The following is a 15429-nucleotide window of genomic DNA, read 5'->3' as shown; positions in this document are numbered from 1 at the left end:
GGGGGTGGGTGTGTGGGGTATGTGTTTGGGGGGGTGGGTGTGTGGGGGGATGTGGGGGGGTGGGTGTGTGGGGGGGATGTGGGTGTGTGTGTGGGGGGGTGGGTGTGTGGGGTGGGTGTGTGTGGGGGATGTGGGTGTGTGTGTGGGGGTGGGTGTGTGGGGGGGATGTGGGGGTGTGTGGGGGGGTGGGTGTGTGGGGGGGATGGGGTGTGTGTGTGGGGTGGGTGTGTGTGGGGGATGTGGGGGTGTGTGGGGGGGGTGGGTGTCTGGCATGGGGCATTAAGGGGGTCACAGGAGGCTATTCAGGAAAGGAAGGCCACGGGGTGGGTTTTTTGTCTGGGGGCAGCAGGGGTTCCCCTTTCCCAGTCTCTTGGTCCTCTGGGCACAGCTGGTGCCTCTTCAAAGGCCAGCTTAGGTCACTTCCGCTGCCCACAGCACAGCCCTCCCCCGGCCCCCTGGCGGGATGACCTGCACTCGGGACCACTGCAGCTGAGGCTACCTTTGCTTCTGGGGGTGTGACTTGCTGAAACAGGCTCTTTCTCCGTCCTCCCCAAGACTGGGGGCCTCCCGTTAACCCACAGAACGCCTGGTTGCCAATGGGGGCAGGTCGGGATTAGGGGTAGGCGTGTCCCTGACCTGTTACTTTCACACTCACCCACTTGCGTCTCCCCACTTTTTTGGGAGAGGCCCCACTCTCTGTACCCTGATGTCTGTGAGGTGCATGGGAGAGGCAGCGTCCATACTCCCCGCTTCCCTCGGGGGTCCTGGGGAGCGGCAGCAGAAAGACCAGAGCGCCTTCGGAGAATTATAACTTTATGTGGGAGGCTGCGGCGCGTCGCACACTTTGGGTCGCCGTCACCGCGGGAAGATGCTGCCATCCACGTTCTCCTCCAGGATGGTCTCCACGCGCCTCCGCTGCCGGGAGGAGAGGCTGGGGCCCGGCGTGTGCGGAGGCGGGCGGGGCCCCCTCTCCCCTTCCCGCCCCTACCGGGGCTTGTCGGCACCTCTTGGCGGTCCAGGGGGTCCGGGATCCGCGTGGGCTTCAGCTGCGGCGGCAGGAACAGCTCCAGCCGGATGGCGGCGCGCGCGGACTTCTGCCGCTGGATGAGCAGCGCGATCTCCTCGGCCTGCCGGGCCCGGGGTCGCTGAGCGCGCGCCGCGCCCCGCCCCGCCCCGCCCCGCCCCGCCCCGCCCCGCCCCGCCCGGCTCCACGCTCCGGGGGCGCCCCCTCCTCACTCCTGCCCCCCGCCTCGCCTCACCCGCATGCGGGTGTAGCGCAGCCGCAGGGCGCGGACTCGCCCGCGGGCCTCCGCCGCCTTGAGGACGCCGAGGAGCCGGTTCTGGCGCTCCGCGGGCAGCTCCAGCGACTGCGTCCACGTGCGCGGGTCGGGCATGCGGTACCCCGGCTCCACCGACGCGCACGGGAAGGTGGAGGCCGCCGCGCCCACGTCGTCCAGCAGGTCGCCGAAGAGCAGATGGCGGTGACGCTGCGCAGGGAGCATGGCCGCCAGCCCCTGCGGCGTCAGGGCCCAGCCCGGCTTGGGGGGCTCTGTCGCGGGCGCCCACTTGGCGCGCCCCTCACCCCGCGCCGCGCCTGGCGCGCTCTTGCCGCTTCGCTCCCGCGGTTCCTTGCGCCCGCCCTCCTTCGCTGGCGGCGGCATCCTCCCGCGCTGCGGGGGGAAGAGGGCGTCCCGTCGGAACCGAGGCTGGCACCGGGCCCCTCCCGCCCTCGGCAGGGCCCCACCGTGCGCCCCAGCTCCCGCCCGCTGGGCTCTCCGCAGTGGGTTTTGAGTCCCGCACCCCCAGCCTCTGAGCTTTGCCCAGGCGCTCTCCCTCTCCCGAGCGCACGTCCCCAGCAGCTCTGCCATCGGCTGATCCTGCTCAGTCCTGCAGTCAACTAGAACTTTCTGATCAACTCAGTTGTAGGAAGTATCTTTCCTACCCTACAGACTGTGCTGTTGGAATTGAGAAACTGCCGAGACCACCCCCCACATGGAGACCTCTAGGTGACGCCTGGGGGACCTTCGTTGTGCCCCTATGTCTGTGGTCCCCGACAGTCAGGGTCTCCCACCAGACAGTTGGCTCTTCCCCTTCGGGGCCTAGATGGTTGTGGGGAGCAGAGCCTAGGGGGCAGGTGACAGAGGAGGGAGGGTCCAAAAGTCCAGCTGGCTCCTTGCTTCCTGGCCCCAGCCTACATCTGCCACCTTGTCCAGCCAGGGCCGGGCTCGCTGTGCCAGAAGCAGAGCCACTGCCAGCCCCAGCGGCTGCTAACGCCCCCGCCCCTCCTTAGCTCCAGCAGCCGAGGCCTAGTCCCCACCTCTTGGTCCCCGCACCTCCTACTTGCTGCCTTCTCCGGTCGGTGGAACCTCCGCGTAGCCCAGACTCTCTGGGGCTTGTTGACGCGGTTGCCCAGTAACTGGAGTCCTGCCCCTCCCTCGACCAGGTGGGACGGGTCGGGTCGTGGCGGGGGGCGGGCTCCCCTCCGGAGGGCCCTGAGTTAGAGCCTGGGCGTGGACGAGCCCCTCATAGGGGCCATCGGGGCATAGAGGCATAGAGCCGGCTTCTCCAGCTTGGGTGAGCGTCCTTTCCAGGCGGCGGCAGACGCGCCATCCTAGGGGTTGTGGGCCCAGGTTCCTGGCTTGAGGGGTCTTTGGGGTTAGTTTTGTGGGTGGGGCCCTCGGCCATGAGGAGACCTTTGTGGTTCAGGCCCATTCCTTTCTGATGGCCAGGGGGCCCTGGCCCCAGCCACTGGTGTTCACAGAAAGGGATAATGGGGCAGAACTCAGGACCCCTCACCTCTTCTAGGGCAAGTTTGGGGTCTCAGGGGTCCAGGTGTCCCCCAGGACCAGAGCTGGGTTTTGCTGAACCCTGTGTCTTGGGATCTTGGGTCCTAGGTACTAGATTTTGGAAATCTATTTGTGCATTTCTTTATTTTGTAACTAATTCTCAATTAACTAATCATTTTATAATTTCTTCATAAGTGTGTTCTAGAATTTACTAATTTCACGTGCTTATTCCACAGTTTAAATTAGGCAAAGATTAGTGCATAAAGCCCAGTCTGTTACGTATCTGTTACTTCCATGAGACGTCTGTACTCTCTCTACATTCACAGACCTGCCGCTGGGGCACCTTGCTGGGAGTTGGGAACCTGGGAGTCTGGGAGTCGGGCTGTCCTAGCTGAGAAGCAGGGTCTTAGCTGAGGCTCCGGCCTTTTTGCAGGAGGCTGTTGGGTGTTCCCATTGCTTTCGGGAGACCGCCCCGACCTCTCAGTAAGAGGGTAAACTTTGACATTCAGCCCTATGACCCCGAGCCGGCACCCCATCCTGTGGCTAGGCCCATCCTTCCAGCCCTCAAGCTTTTACTGCTCCCCAGAAGGCCCTTCCTGGTGCTGTTCCCTCCCCTCCTGCAGGTGCCTTTGGGGTCCTGCCTGGGCTGCAGCACCAGCCTGGCTTGAGGAAGGTCCTTGGTTTCTGGAAGCAGCAGTGACTGCGTAGGGATGCTCACCCAGCAGCTGTTTCCTCCGGGCAGCCGTTGTCCTCCCATAGGGGTGAGTCCTTTGAGACAGGGACCTGGGCCATCCTCTCAGCTTCCCTGGGTCCGGGCCAGGGGGACACATGGGTGGGACTTCTGTTCTGCACAAAGGGGCTTGTAACCTTCTTCTGTTTTAATAGGACTGGAAAACCTTGACACCCCCTAGTCCATAATTCCCAGCAGGTTCTCCCGGGACCTACCTGTCTCACATTCCTCACCCCTGCCGTTTCTCCACACATTTGCAGTTCTTCAGGGAGGGAGGCGTTCTCTGTGTGTTTGGGGTCCAGGAACTGTGAGGGACCCAGCAGGCCGACACCTCCCATCTGTTTCTGTCCCCAGGATTCACGTGTTTTTCAAGGGCTAACGGAAATGCTGAGATCTAAAAGCATGTTTATTCCTGCCAAGGCCTGACAATGAACCTTCAAGTCAAATTAGTAAGCTTTATTAATGACTACAAAGTTTAACATTATATTGAGAAGCTACAACTCAATTTTTTTGTCATTGTATATAAATTTTGTAAAGTTAAGATCACAAAGTAATTTATTCTGATGAAACTCAGAATTGCTAAAATTCTTTCACTTTTTAAATAGTACAAATGTATGGCCTGGTGACTGGCTTCCCCACGGGATGGCTGCTCTGTGTGGGGCTGCCAGACCCTCTGCTTTGATTCTTGTACTTGGCCAGCCCAGGTGAACCTGTGGAAGGAGGGGGTAGACTGTGCCTGCCCTGCGGATGGGAGTGGTGAGGACGAAGGACAGTGCTCCAGCTGCCGTTTGATTCTGAGTCACTGGATGAAGGTGAGGTGTGTGTATCTGCCTGGTGAGTAGGTGTGAATCTCACCCGGAACCTAGGCCTGCCCAAATACCCAGGAGCTCCAAGAGCAGCCTGTGTCAGGCTTTGACCGTAATTCGTGGACGCAAGTTCTGTGCTGTCATTCATGTGTCACTGTATCATGTCTTGGGCTATCCCTAGTATGCTCGCCTGTTGTTTTGCCTGCTTAGGACATGTGTGTTTGAGGTTGTCTTGCTCCCTCATATAACATATGTCTCTTGCTATCTCTTGCATGACGTATATGTTCCATATAGGACCCTGATTCTACCTTCCCCCTTCTGGAGAGACCACCCCATCCTTGGCAGTTTGGAGGAGGGCAGGACTCTGTTCGGGGTCTAGAGAAACCTGGACCGTTTCATCTGCACCACCAGCTCTCCTCTGTGGGAGCCTTTCTGGGTCTGGGGCTGGACCCCTGCCAACCCCAGGGAGCATAGTCAGTGTCACACCTGGCCACTCCCCTGGCCAGGTGACCAGGCCTGTCCTTTCCTCTAAGACTGTGCCTGTGAGGGGCCAGGCGCCTGTCTCCTGTGGGTCTCTGCGGGGTCCGTTGACCATGCTCTCAGAGGATGCCTGCTGAGATCAGAGCTCACAGGCCTAGCCTAGCAGCCATATTACTGAATCATGGCCAAGTTAGGAAAGTTCCGAGGGCTGGGGGTCCTGGGGCTTCTTGGAGGAGGTAGGACTGCAGCTGGCTGGGGTGGGGCAGGATCCATGCAAGGGGCCAGGATTGTGCATCGAGGCCAGGATCTCTGCATGGGGGCAAGAGTCTCTGCAGTGAGGACTTTTAGGAGGTGACAGAACCTGTGCAGGGTGCAGAATCTTTGCAGCGGGGCCAGGATCTGTGCAATGGGTAGGATCTACATTGGGAGTCAGTGTCTGTTCAAGGGAGTGGGGAGACAGGACCTGTCCAGGGAGAGCAGGATCTGTACAGAGGGACCAAGATCTATGCAGGGGGATAGCATCTGTGTGGGGTGGGGGCACAGTCTGTGACGGAGTTCGGGGGGACTAGATCTTTGCAGGTGTGGTCAGGATCTGCGCAAGGTGTAGGATGTGTGCAGGGAGGCCAGGGTCTGCGCAGAGTGGCCAGGATCTGTGCAGAGTGGCCAGCGTCTTTGCAAGGGGGCAGGATCCTTGCAGGGGGAACAGGTTGTGTGCAGGCAGGTGCACAGGGTCAATGCAGGGGGCAGGGTCTGTACCAGGGGGCCAGGGTCTGTGTGGGTGGGGGGCAGGTTTTGTGCAGGGGGCCTAGGCTGTTCAGGGTGTCAGGGTCTGTGCAGGTGGTTTGCAGCAGGCACAAGGGAGGGAGGAGCTGCCCCAGGTTCTGTGGTTATGAACATGTCAGGGCAGGATGACACAGAACACACAGGTAGTTCAAGGGAACACATTATAAGATTGTGAACACCTGGACTGGGAGGCCACGGCCTTCTGCTGGACACTGAACGGCTCCCACAAACGGAGTTGAGGTCTCTGTTGACTCCTGAAAGGCCAGGCAAGGCAGTGCTGGGAGCTGCCTTGGTGGGGGTGCAGGTGGCTGGTTGCTATTGCTGGGTGAGAAGGCTTGGGGTCAAAAGAGGTGGGAGTCAGGGAGCTAGGTCAGACCTCATCCCCCCTCCTTTCTTCCTGTCCTCCTTCTATCCCCAATGTGTTTTCCTCCCCCTTCTCCCCTCCTTCCTTACCCATCCTCCCTCTTGATCTCTCCATACTTCCTCCCCGCTCCTTTCCCTTTCCTCCTCCTCCCCATCTCAACCCCTCATCCTCCCCCTCTCTGGCTGTAGGGAGGAAGTTTTGGGGGTGACCCAGGTGGCAGGCAGACATGCTGAGGGAGAGGTGTCTGCAGTAGCAGGGATGAGGTGCCTGTGTCCCGCGCTCTGCCCTGGCCTCTGACACTGGTTCCTGGGCGGGGAACATGAGGTGGGGCTCCTTTGTCCTTCCCTTACAAGGCCTCAGCTCTGCCCACCCTCAGTGCCTGCAGTGCCCAGGCTGGGTCCCAGGCTGGGAGGCAGGCTCAGGAAGCTGGGGTAGGAGGGTCTAGGGTCTCCTGCTCAGACCTTGGTGAGCCCAGCTGGCGCTGGGGACTGCAGGAGTCCAATCCTGCCTGGATTTCTGCCCCCTCTCAGCTCCTGAGGTTAGGGGGCTCATCCTTGAGCTTTGCCTGGAGAGCGTGTTTGTGCATGTGTGGGTCCTCTGGGTGTCGGAGGGCCTTGGCCTGTGTCTGCCTGTTCCCGAAGGTGTCCATGCACACTCTAGGTCTACCCATGTGCCTGTGTGCACCTTGGCGTCATCTTGCACGTGTGTGGCCTGTGTGTTTGATGTGTTTGTGCATCCCTGTGAGTGTCTGCATTTCTGAGTGTGTAACCATGTCTCTGTGTGTTCACCCGTATGCCTGTCTGGGCATCTGTTTGTGTGTTTGCAGGAATGTGTGTCTCCATGTGTCCCTTGAGTGTCTCTGTTGACGTGCCCCGTGCCTTCACACGTGTCCCTGAGTCTTGGTTGCCATGAAGATGCAGGGATAAGTCCTGGGGGACAGCGAGGGATGCTGGGTCCTGGGGCATCTGCCTGTTCCATCCTCTCCTGATTTGCCAGGTATCCTAGCAACCCTGCTGCCAGTTGCCTAGCAACCAGGTCCCCACTCTTGGAGAAGGTGCTCTGAGCAGGGTCTGAGCTGTGTGGGGACAGGTCTGGTTCTCCTTCAAAGCTTGTGCAGGAAGTACGACCCCATGACGGGGTGGGAGCTGGTAATTCAGCTCAGGGGTCACCCAGACAGCCTTGACCTGTGACCTTTCATCTCAGTGGATCAGGCATGGGACCCTGAGCTGAGAAGGAGGCACCTCTAAAGGAACCGTTCAGCTGTGTGGGTGCCAGGGGCCTGTCTGAGGGAGTGATGCTCAGGCATTGATCTGGGACCCAGCTGTGTCAGAGGTGCCCTTGGCGTTTCAACCCTGTCTCTGACACTCTGACAGGCGGCCTCACACCTCTGAGGCTTCATGCTCTAGCAGTGGCCGGGTACAGTGGGGTGACTGAGCTCCAGGAGCACACAGTAGGTGCCGGGCCAGTGTCGTGTCCTGGACCCAAGCATCTTGCCTGTGTGTTTACAATGAAGCTTTGATCTGCCAAGAGCTGGCCAGGTGGGGGCATTTTGGGGTGCTGGGAGCCCAACTGCGGGGTCCGGGCCAGTCTGTCCAAGGCTGTGTCTCTGTGTGAGTCGTGGCCCCGTGTCTGTGTGTCCGAGTCTGTGAACATGTCTCCGTGTGTGTCTCCCTGAGACTCCGTCCCTGGGTGTGAGTCTGTGTGTCCTTGTGTGTATCTCTCTGTCCTGTGTCTCTACTCCTGTGTCTGTGAACCCGTGGGCATCTCTGTCCATGTATCCTGGGCTGTGTGTGCGTCTCTGTCTGGGGTCTGTGGGTCTGAGCCTCCTTGTTCATCTCTGTCTGTGTGTCTGTCCCCTTTCAGTGTGGGGCCGGTGCAGCCCTGGGCACGGTGACCCACCTTTCCGCAGCCCCCCCACTCCTCCAGCCTGCGTAGCCCCTCCCCCTCTGGAGCTGCAGCCTCCTCCTCTTCCTCCTCCTCCTCCCCTCTGCTTCAGGCTGCCGGGCTCACTCTGCTGCTGCGTCTGGTCTGGCGTCTGCTGAGAAGATCCTGTACTGAGGCGAGTGGCGGCTGGGCCTCTTCTACCCTGCTCTGCACCTGTGCCAGACTGCCGGCTGGCTGAGGGTGGGGGTCTCCACGGTGGTCCCAGCTCCCAAGGAGGTTGCAGAGGTAAGGACCTGAGCCGCTGGAGGTCGGGTGGGAGCTGGAGGTCCGGTGGGGGTCCTGCTGACAGACTGCAGCAAAGCAGGGCGGGGGAGCAGGAGGAAGCTGTGCTCCCAGGAGGAAGGCTGGGTCCCAGGCGTTTCTGGGTGTGTCTGTCTCTTTTGTGCCTGCGTGTGCATGAGGGCAGGTTTGGACATTTCTGTGTGTCTGTGTGTGTGACGTGTATCCCTGCATCCCAGTGGCTGTGTGTTCATGAGTCTCTGCGGGTGGACAGTGTCCTGGGGTGTAACTGCCTCCAGGCAGCCTGTATGTGAGTCTCTAAACCGAACGAGACTGTGTCCTTGCGGGTGCATGTGTGTCTTTGTGTCCTCGTGTCTCCATGTGCCCCTGCCTGTGCATGTGTGCCTGAGTGTTCTGTGTGTGCCCGTGTACCTCCGTGCCTGTGCCTGCCCAGTGTGGGGGTCCACGTGCCTGCTGGGCTGCACGTGCTGGGTTGTGAGGCCTCGGCTGGGCGTGTGTCTGGCGCTGCAGCCACTTGTCTGTGCTCTGTCCCAGGTGCTGCACTGAGTGGATTTGCAGGGCAGTGGCATGGAGCCTCTCTTCCCCGCCCCATTTTGGGAGGTTATCTACGGCAGCCACCTTCAGGGCAACCTGTCCCTCCTCAGTCCCAACCACAGTCTGCTGCCTCCGCATCTGCTGCTCAATGCCAGTCACAGCGCCTTCCTGCCCCTCGGGCTCAAGGTCACCATCGTGGGGCTCTACCTGGCCGTGTGTGTCGGGGGGCTCCTGGGGAACTGCCTCGTCATGTACGTCATCCTCAGGTAGGCTGGGCCACGAGGTTCCTGTTTGCTGAGTCCCACACAGCTGCAGAGGGGGAAGCTGAGGCGGAGGCTGTTCTGGACGGGCCTGAGCAGGTGTTGATTTCCTGCTTCCCCCATTCAATTTGTTGGACCCTGTCCAGGAGGCAGGGTCAATCCTGAGGCCCCAGGGAGGGGAGGGGAGGGGCTGGCCCTGGCCCACCCCATTCTGTCCAGGTAGAGGCGTCACCACCCTGACCCCTGGTTTGAGCTGTGGACCAGGCTCTGTATCAAGCTGTCTGCTTCAATGACCTTATGAGACCCCACAGCGGCCCTGTGAGAAGCTCTTTTCAGCCCATTCCCCAGATGGGTGAAGGGAGGCGCAGGGGCTGGTGCTGGGACAGTCCTGAAACCCCTTCTCAGGTTCCAGGGCTCCTGCTTATGGCAGGTGTGTGTGGCTGAGCCCATGATCTGTTGGTGCTCAGAGATGGGAAAACTTGTGGGGGCCAAAGAGAGGGCAGCTGATAGTTGCGGTTGAGGGAGCAGTGCGGGGACAGTGTGGGAAGCAGTGCAAGGGGATAATGGAGGGCAGCCAAGGGGATAGTGTGGGGGCAGTGTGGGGGCAGTGTGGGGAGCAGTGTTTGGAAAAGTGCGGGGGACAGTGCAGGGGGCAGTGCGGGGGCAGTGCGGGGGGCAGTGCGGGGGCAGTGTGTGGGGCAGTGTGTGGGGCAGTGCGGGGGACAGTGTGGGGAGCAGTGTGTGGGGCAGTGGGGGGGCAGTGCGGGGGGATAGTGGAGAGCAGCCAGGGGGATAGTGTGGGGGATACTGTGGGGGACAGCAGGGAGCAGCCAGGGAGATAACAGGGGGATAGCATGGCGGGATAGTGTGGGGGACAGTGGGGGGGAGCTGGGGGATAATGGGGGGATAGCATAAGGCAGATAGTGTGAGGGGGTAGTGAGGGGGATAGTGGGGGGATAGCATGAGGCGGATAGTGNTGAGGGGGTAGTGAGGGGGATAGTGGGGGGATAGCATGAGGCGGATAGTGTGGGGGGTAGTGAGGGGGATAGTGGGGGGATAGCAGGGGGATAGCATTGGGGACAGCATGGGCACAGCATGGGATCAGTGTGGGGGTGAACAAGGAAACCTTCACATGGATTGTGGATTGGGCAGGTAGAAGATGGAGGTGACTTAAGCAGAAAGGGAGGATTTTCTGGGCAGAGGAAATGACGGACCCCAAATCCATCCAGAGGAGAGAGAACTGAAGGGCCTGGGGACAGCAGGTGGGATCCTGAAGGCCCGCGTGGGGGAACTCTGTTCTTCAGGCAGTGGGGGGTTATGGGTGGTGCTTTAGCAGGAAGATGACTGACAGCTGGAATGAGGTTTCTTATTGGTCCAGGATATTTGCCTGGACCCAGAAAAAGGCAGTTCTGAAGACAGTGTCCAGGGCTCTAAAGCAAGTGTTCCCTCCTTATAACCTCAAAGGGTCCCAACCAGAGGTGTTATGTAGGTAGAGGCAGGACAGGGTAGTGGGGGTGTTCAAGCTGCCACCATCCCAGCCCTGTCCTCTTAGTGTCCCTGAGAAAAGCTGTTCCCCTCTGGGCCTTGTTTTTCCCATCTGGAAAGTGAGCAAGGTGGACCATGTAACCACGTGTATATGTGTGTGCGTGTGTGTGTGCGCGTGCGTGTGCGCGTGCGTGTGTGCGTGCGTGTGCGTGCGTGTGCGTGCGTGTGCGCGTGCGTGTGTGCGTGCGTGTGTGCACGTGTGTGCGCGCACACGTGTGTGTGCATGTGTGTGCGTGCGTGCCTGTGTGTGTGCGTGCGTGTGTGCGTGCGTGTGTGCATGCATGTGTGTGTGCGTGTGTGTGCGCGTATGTGTGTGCGTGTGTGTGCGTGTGTGTGTGCGCACATGTGTGCAGGTGATGCGTGGTCAGACGAGAGAGTGGGAAGAACAGCTGCCCCTCCCCAGAGCTGACTCCTAAGGGAGGCTCCACGGAGGTTGCTCCGTGATGTGCATGTCCCTTCGTGGCTGGCTGGCGCGTCACGGCTGAGGAGTGTTGCGGCCTGGGGCAGTCCCTGTGCTTGAGCACCTTTCTGGCTGTTGCCGCTTCTCTACTGTCTTTCTCCTCTACACTGAGGGGTTCAACCTCTCAGAGGCACTTCTTGGATTAGAGCAGGCAGGGAAGGTCATGTTGCTGGGCAGAGTCCCCAGAGAGAGCGATGCTCAGGGGCTGCTGTGGCCACACTGGCCCAAGAGGCAGCATGTTGTGAGCCAGTGGGCTGGGGTGACCATCCCAGGAGTCAGAAACACTCCGTTCTGAGCCCTGCCCTGCTTTTTACCAGCTCTAAGGCCTTAAAAAAACAACATAGATCCTCTAAGCCTCAGTTTCTTCCTCTATAGAGTGGGGATCAAAGTAGCATTTTTGTCAATCTTCAATGACATAAATTCCCCCGAAGAGCTTGGCACAGGTATTTGCCATAATCATTGTCATTGTTGTTTTCTCTTTGTAATTGCGGCCTCTTTGTGCTTATTCATAATCCCTCTCTAAGAGGCAGAACTGAGCCCCATATTTCCTCGAGGCAGCTAAACTGACACAGAATAGTGTCATCTCGGGTGCTGCTGCCACTGCCAATACCGCCACCACCACCATCATCACAGTCATCACCATCACGTGACACCATCATCACCATCACCACCACCACCACCATAATGCCCCCCCAAATATTACAACCATTAACTGATTTAACAAAAATTTATTAACCACCAACAACTTTCCCAGCCCTTTCCAGCACCTTTTCAGGTGCTTGGATACAATCATACCTTATTAGCATCCCTCCTGTCCGTGTCACCATTTTCTGTCTCCGTTGCTAGATAGCAGTGTGGACTTGGAAGCCTTTTGGTATGTTCTTACAGATTCCGGAGCTCTCAGAAACCTCTGGCAACTGTAGGGTCAGCATTTGAGTCTGTGAAGGGTCTCTGAGGGGACTCAAAAGCAAGGAGAGCAGGCTTTTTCCCTTAGGGCTCTAACCCTTCGCTCCCGTGCAGAGTCTGGGGTGTGTTCTGGTATCCTACATGCCCTGACCTCTGTAAAGTAGACTCGTGTTTAAGGCTTGGAATCCTTTTGTGTGTGTCAGAGTCACTTGAAGAGCTGGTGAAGATGTCTGATGCCAGGTTCCATCCCCTGAGTCTCAGGTTGGGTCCAGGAGCTGTCACTTACCAAGCCCCCATGGGAACTCTGATGTTAAGGGACTCAGGGCCAGTGTAGCTTGCGGTGGCCAAGACGAGCCCCTTGCCCTTTGCTGCCCGGTCCAGCCGGCATAGCCAAGTGAAGCCTTTCTTCTCCCTCTACTCTGCAGGCACACCAAAATGAAGACAGCCACCAATATTTACATCTTTAACCTGGCCCTGGCAGACACTCTGGTCCTGCTGACGTTGCCCTTCCAGGGCACAGACATCCTCCTGGGCTTCTGGCCGTTTGGGAATGCCCTGTGCAAGACAGTCATTGCCATTGACTACTACAACATGTTCACCAGCACCTTCACCCTGACTGCCATGAGTGTGGATCGCTACGTAGCCATCTGCCACCCCATCCGCGCCCTCGACGTCCGCACATCCAGCAAAGCCCAGGCTGTCAATGTGGCCATCTGGGCCCTGGCCTCTGTTGTTGGTGTTCCTGTTGCCATCATGGGCTCGGCACAGGTCGAGGATGAAGGTCAGTGGGGTGTCCCCTCCTCCCCTCACCAGGCTCTCCACGGCTCCCCCACTTGCCCTCCACGTCTCCTGGGCCCACTCTGACCCCACTTCTCTCCCTGCAGAGATCGAGTGCCTGGTGGAGATCCCTGCCCCACAGGACTACTGGGGCCCCGTGTTTGCCGTCTGCATCTTCCTCTTCTCCTTCATCATCCCCGTGCTCATCATCTCCGTCTGCTACAGCCTCATGATCCGGAGGCTCCGCGGAGTCCGCCTGCTCTCAGGCTCCCGGGAGAAGGACCGGAACCTGCGACGCATCACTCGGCTGGTGCTGGTGGTGGTGGCTGTGTTCGTGGGCTGCTGGACGCCTGTCCAGGTCTTTGTGCTGGTCCAAGGGCTGGGAGTGCAGCCAGGCAGCGAGACTGCCGTGGCCATTCTGCGCTTCTGCACGGCCCTGGGGTACGTCAACAGCTGCCTCAACCCCATCCTCTATGCCTTCCTGGATGAGAACTTCAAGGCCTGCTTCCGCAAGTTCTGCTGTGCCTCTGCCCTGCGCCGGGAGGTGCAGGTGTCTGACCGTGTGCGCAGCATTGCCAAAGATGTGGCCCTGGCCTGCAAGACCTCTGAGACGGTACCGCGGCCCGCGTGACTAGGCGTGGACCTGCCTATGGTGCCCGTCAGCCCGCAGAGCCCATCTACGCCCAACACGGAGCTCACACAAGTCACTGCTCTCTAGGCTGACACACCCTGAGCCCTGAGCATCCAGAGCCTTGGATGGGCTTTTCCCTGTGGGCCAGGGACACTTGGTCCCAGAGGAGGACCTAGTGATATCATGGGACAGGTCAGAGCATTAGGGCTACCTCCATGGCCCCAGACAGACTAAAGCTGCCCGCCTGGTGCAGGGCTGAGGTGACACAAAGACTTACCTGGAAGCAGCTGCCGTGCTGCTGGACGGCCGCGACTGGAGCCCGTGCCCCTCCCTGCCCGTGCTTCACGTGACTCTTGGCCTCTCTGCTGCTGTGTTGGGCACACCCGGAGGAGGAGCAGCGGCTGTGTCGTCCTGTGCACCCTACATGCTGTGTGCTGTTTGCATGGCAGGGCTCCAGCTGCCTTCAGCCCTGGGACGTCTCCTCAGGGCAGCTGGACAGGCTTGGCGCTGCCCGGGAAGTCCAACAGGCAGCATTTCTTTGGGGTGGGACTTGCCCTGAGCTTGGAGCCGCCACCAGGAGGACTTGCCCGTTCTGACTCCACCTGTGCAGCCAGGGCCACCCCAGGAGAGTGTCCAGGTGGGCTGGCTGTCCCTGGCTGCAGACCCCGAGCTGGTCCTGGGCCAGCTGCACCTCTGAAGGTTTCCTGTGTGCTGCACTGTGCAGGCCTCATCCCTGACTGAGCTTGGCTCTGAGTCCAACCCCCCTTTCCCTTCAGGAGACCCACGGGAGGGCCTGGCCCATTCCCTCCAGCAGTGCAATGAACTGTCATGCTGTGGACCGTCAACCGAGCTCTGCTTCTCGGTGTGTGGCAGGTGTCTCAGGAGGAAGACGCCGCGTGACCACATGGGCAGCCTGTTGTTCACAAAGTAGAGGCCTCGTTTTCCTGGTCTCGACTGCTGTTTGTAGCAGGGTGGGAGAGGATTCTCGGGGGTCTCCACATCCTCCCGGGGGGTCTCCACATCCTCCCAGGGCTCCCCTCACAGCCTCTCCTTTGCTTGAAGCCGGAGGTCAGTGGCCGTGCAGTGTTTTGGGGGAGCTGTGTTGCGGGGGAAGCTGTGCGGAAGGAGAAGCCGGTGGCCACAGCGGAGTCCTGCTCTGGTGACGCCTGCTTCATTTACAAGCCTCAAGATGGCTCTGCGTAGGGCCTGAACTTGCCGCCCAGCGAGAGGATGGCTTCACAGCAGAGCCAGCATGGGGGTGGGGCTTGCCAGGGCTTGCTTGAGCCAAACTGCAAGCGCTGTAGCGGCTATGAGAACACTGTGGGGGTGGGAGGGGGTCTCTGTACCTCAGGGGATGCCCTGCTGTGGTCAACCAGAGAATCACCCTTCCTGGTCTACAGATGGCAGCTGCAGGTTGGTGACTTTGCAAATGCACTTCCTACAGACGAACTATTAAAAGACCTGCAACATTGTAAAAACTCATTTTTTCCATCAAGACCTTGGCCAGGTAACCTTAGGCTCCTGCCAAGAACAGGAAGTGATGGCCGTCTCACCACAGAGCCTGGGCTGCTCCTCCAGCTCTGGGGAGTCTAGGCCATGGGGACTGTCCCTGGGGAGGCCCGTGCTGTCTCCGTGACATCTGTGGCAGGAGTCTGAGAACGGGAGCTGCCTAGCTACAGTGTTTTCTTGCCAAGGCTAAGTGTTTTGTGACTCTGTGCTGACGTAATGTGCATCTTCACGTATTTATGCATGTGGCAATCGTTACTTCCTGTGCACGCAGCCAGCCCTGGGTCTGTCTCTGGGGTAATGAAAAAGGACCCTAATAAACACCTGCTCACTGGCTGGGTATCTTCATGACAGGTGTTTCTGGCTCCTGCCACCTGGGGATTTGCCTTTGGGTGACTTTTCTGGGATTGGCACGTGAGTGGGAGGAGGCTATGGGGTTTAGGCTGAGTTCTTGCACTTGTCCTGTGCTGCTCAACAGGCTGGGCTCTGTCCTCAGTGAAGGGTCCTCCAGGAGGCTGCAACCCTGGGGAGAGTTGAAGCCAGTTAATGGTGTGTTGGCCGGGCTGTTACCTTTTCTTCACCACACACCGTTTCTCCCTAAATAACCAATGGCTGCACCTCTCCCCTGCCCCCTGGAAAGAGGTTTCCTGAGGATCCAGTGGGAGGAGGCTGCTCCC

General features: G+C 59.4%; 2 protein-coding genes across 3 annotated transcripts in view; one reads left to right on the top strand and one right to left on the bottom strand.

Moving 5' to 3' along the window:
* OPRL1 (opioid related nociceptin receptor 1) overlaps positions 1-15101 on the top strand; it is an 18279-nt gene extending 3178 nt beyond the window's left edge. Inside the window, exons 1-4 of one of the 2 annotated variants that reach the window (XM_025399706.1) lie at positions 8025-8118; positions 8668-8933; positions 12264-12619; positions 12723-15101. In XM_025399706.1, the coding sequence (XP_025255491.1) occupies positions 8701-8933; positions 12264-12619; positions 12723-13246 (1113 nt within the window). In that variant the 5' untranslated portion in view covers positions 8025-8118; positions 8668-8700 and the 3' untranslated portion in view covers positions 13247-15101. Of the gene's footprint in view, positions 1-8024; positions 8119-8667; positions 8934-12263; positions 12620-12722 lie in introns of those variants that run through there. The other variant, XM_025399708.1, reaches the window with a different exon arrangement.
* On the bottom strand, positions 801-1794 carry LKAAEAR1 (LKAAEAR motif containing 1). The gene is made up of 3 exons (XM_025399709.1): positions 1260-1794; positions 1005-1127; positions 801-915 (listed from the first exon to the last, which is right to left on the bottom strand). Exons 1-3 carry the CDS (start codon positions 1659-1661, stop codon positions 856-858), a joined length of 585 nt encoding a protein of 194 aa, XP_025255494.1. The 5' UTR covers positions 1662-1794; the 3' UTR covers positions 801-855.
* Positions 15102-15429: the final 328 nt, after the last annotated feature.

The sequence above is a fragment of the Theropithecus gelada genome, chromosome 10 (genome assembly GCF_003255815.1).
Source record: "Theropithecus gelada isolate Dixy chromosome 10, Tgel_1.0, whole genome shotgun sequence".
In the NCBI taxonomy this organism is placed as follows: domain Eukaryota; kingdom Metazoa; phylum Chordata; class Mammalia; order Primates; family Cercopithecidae; genus Theropithecus; species Theropithecus gelada.
The sequence above is the reverse complement of the archived record's forward strand: the minus strand, read 5'-3'. Positions and strand labels throughout refer to the sequence as shown.

Excerpts from the sequence above, each read along its gene's own strand:
- LKAAEAR1 (XM_025399709.1), bottom strand. The coding sequence starts at position 1,661 with ATGCCGCCGCCAGCGAAGGAGGGCGGGCGCAAGGAACCGCGGGAGCGA. Across the intron at positions 1,128-1,259 it reads TGCGCTACACCCGCATGCGG|GCCGAGGAGATCGCGCTGCT; the intron begins GTGAGGCGAGGC and ends CGGGCCCGGCAG. Across the intron at positions 916-1,004 it reads ACCCCCTGGACCGCCAAGAG|CGGAGGCGCGTGGAGACCAT; the intron begins GTGCCGACAAGC and ends TCCTCCCGGCAG.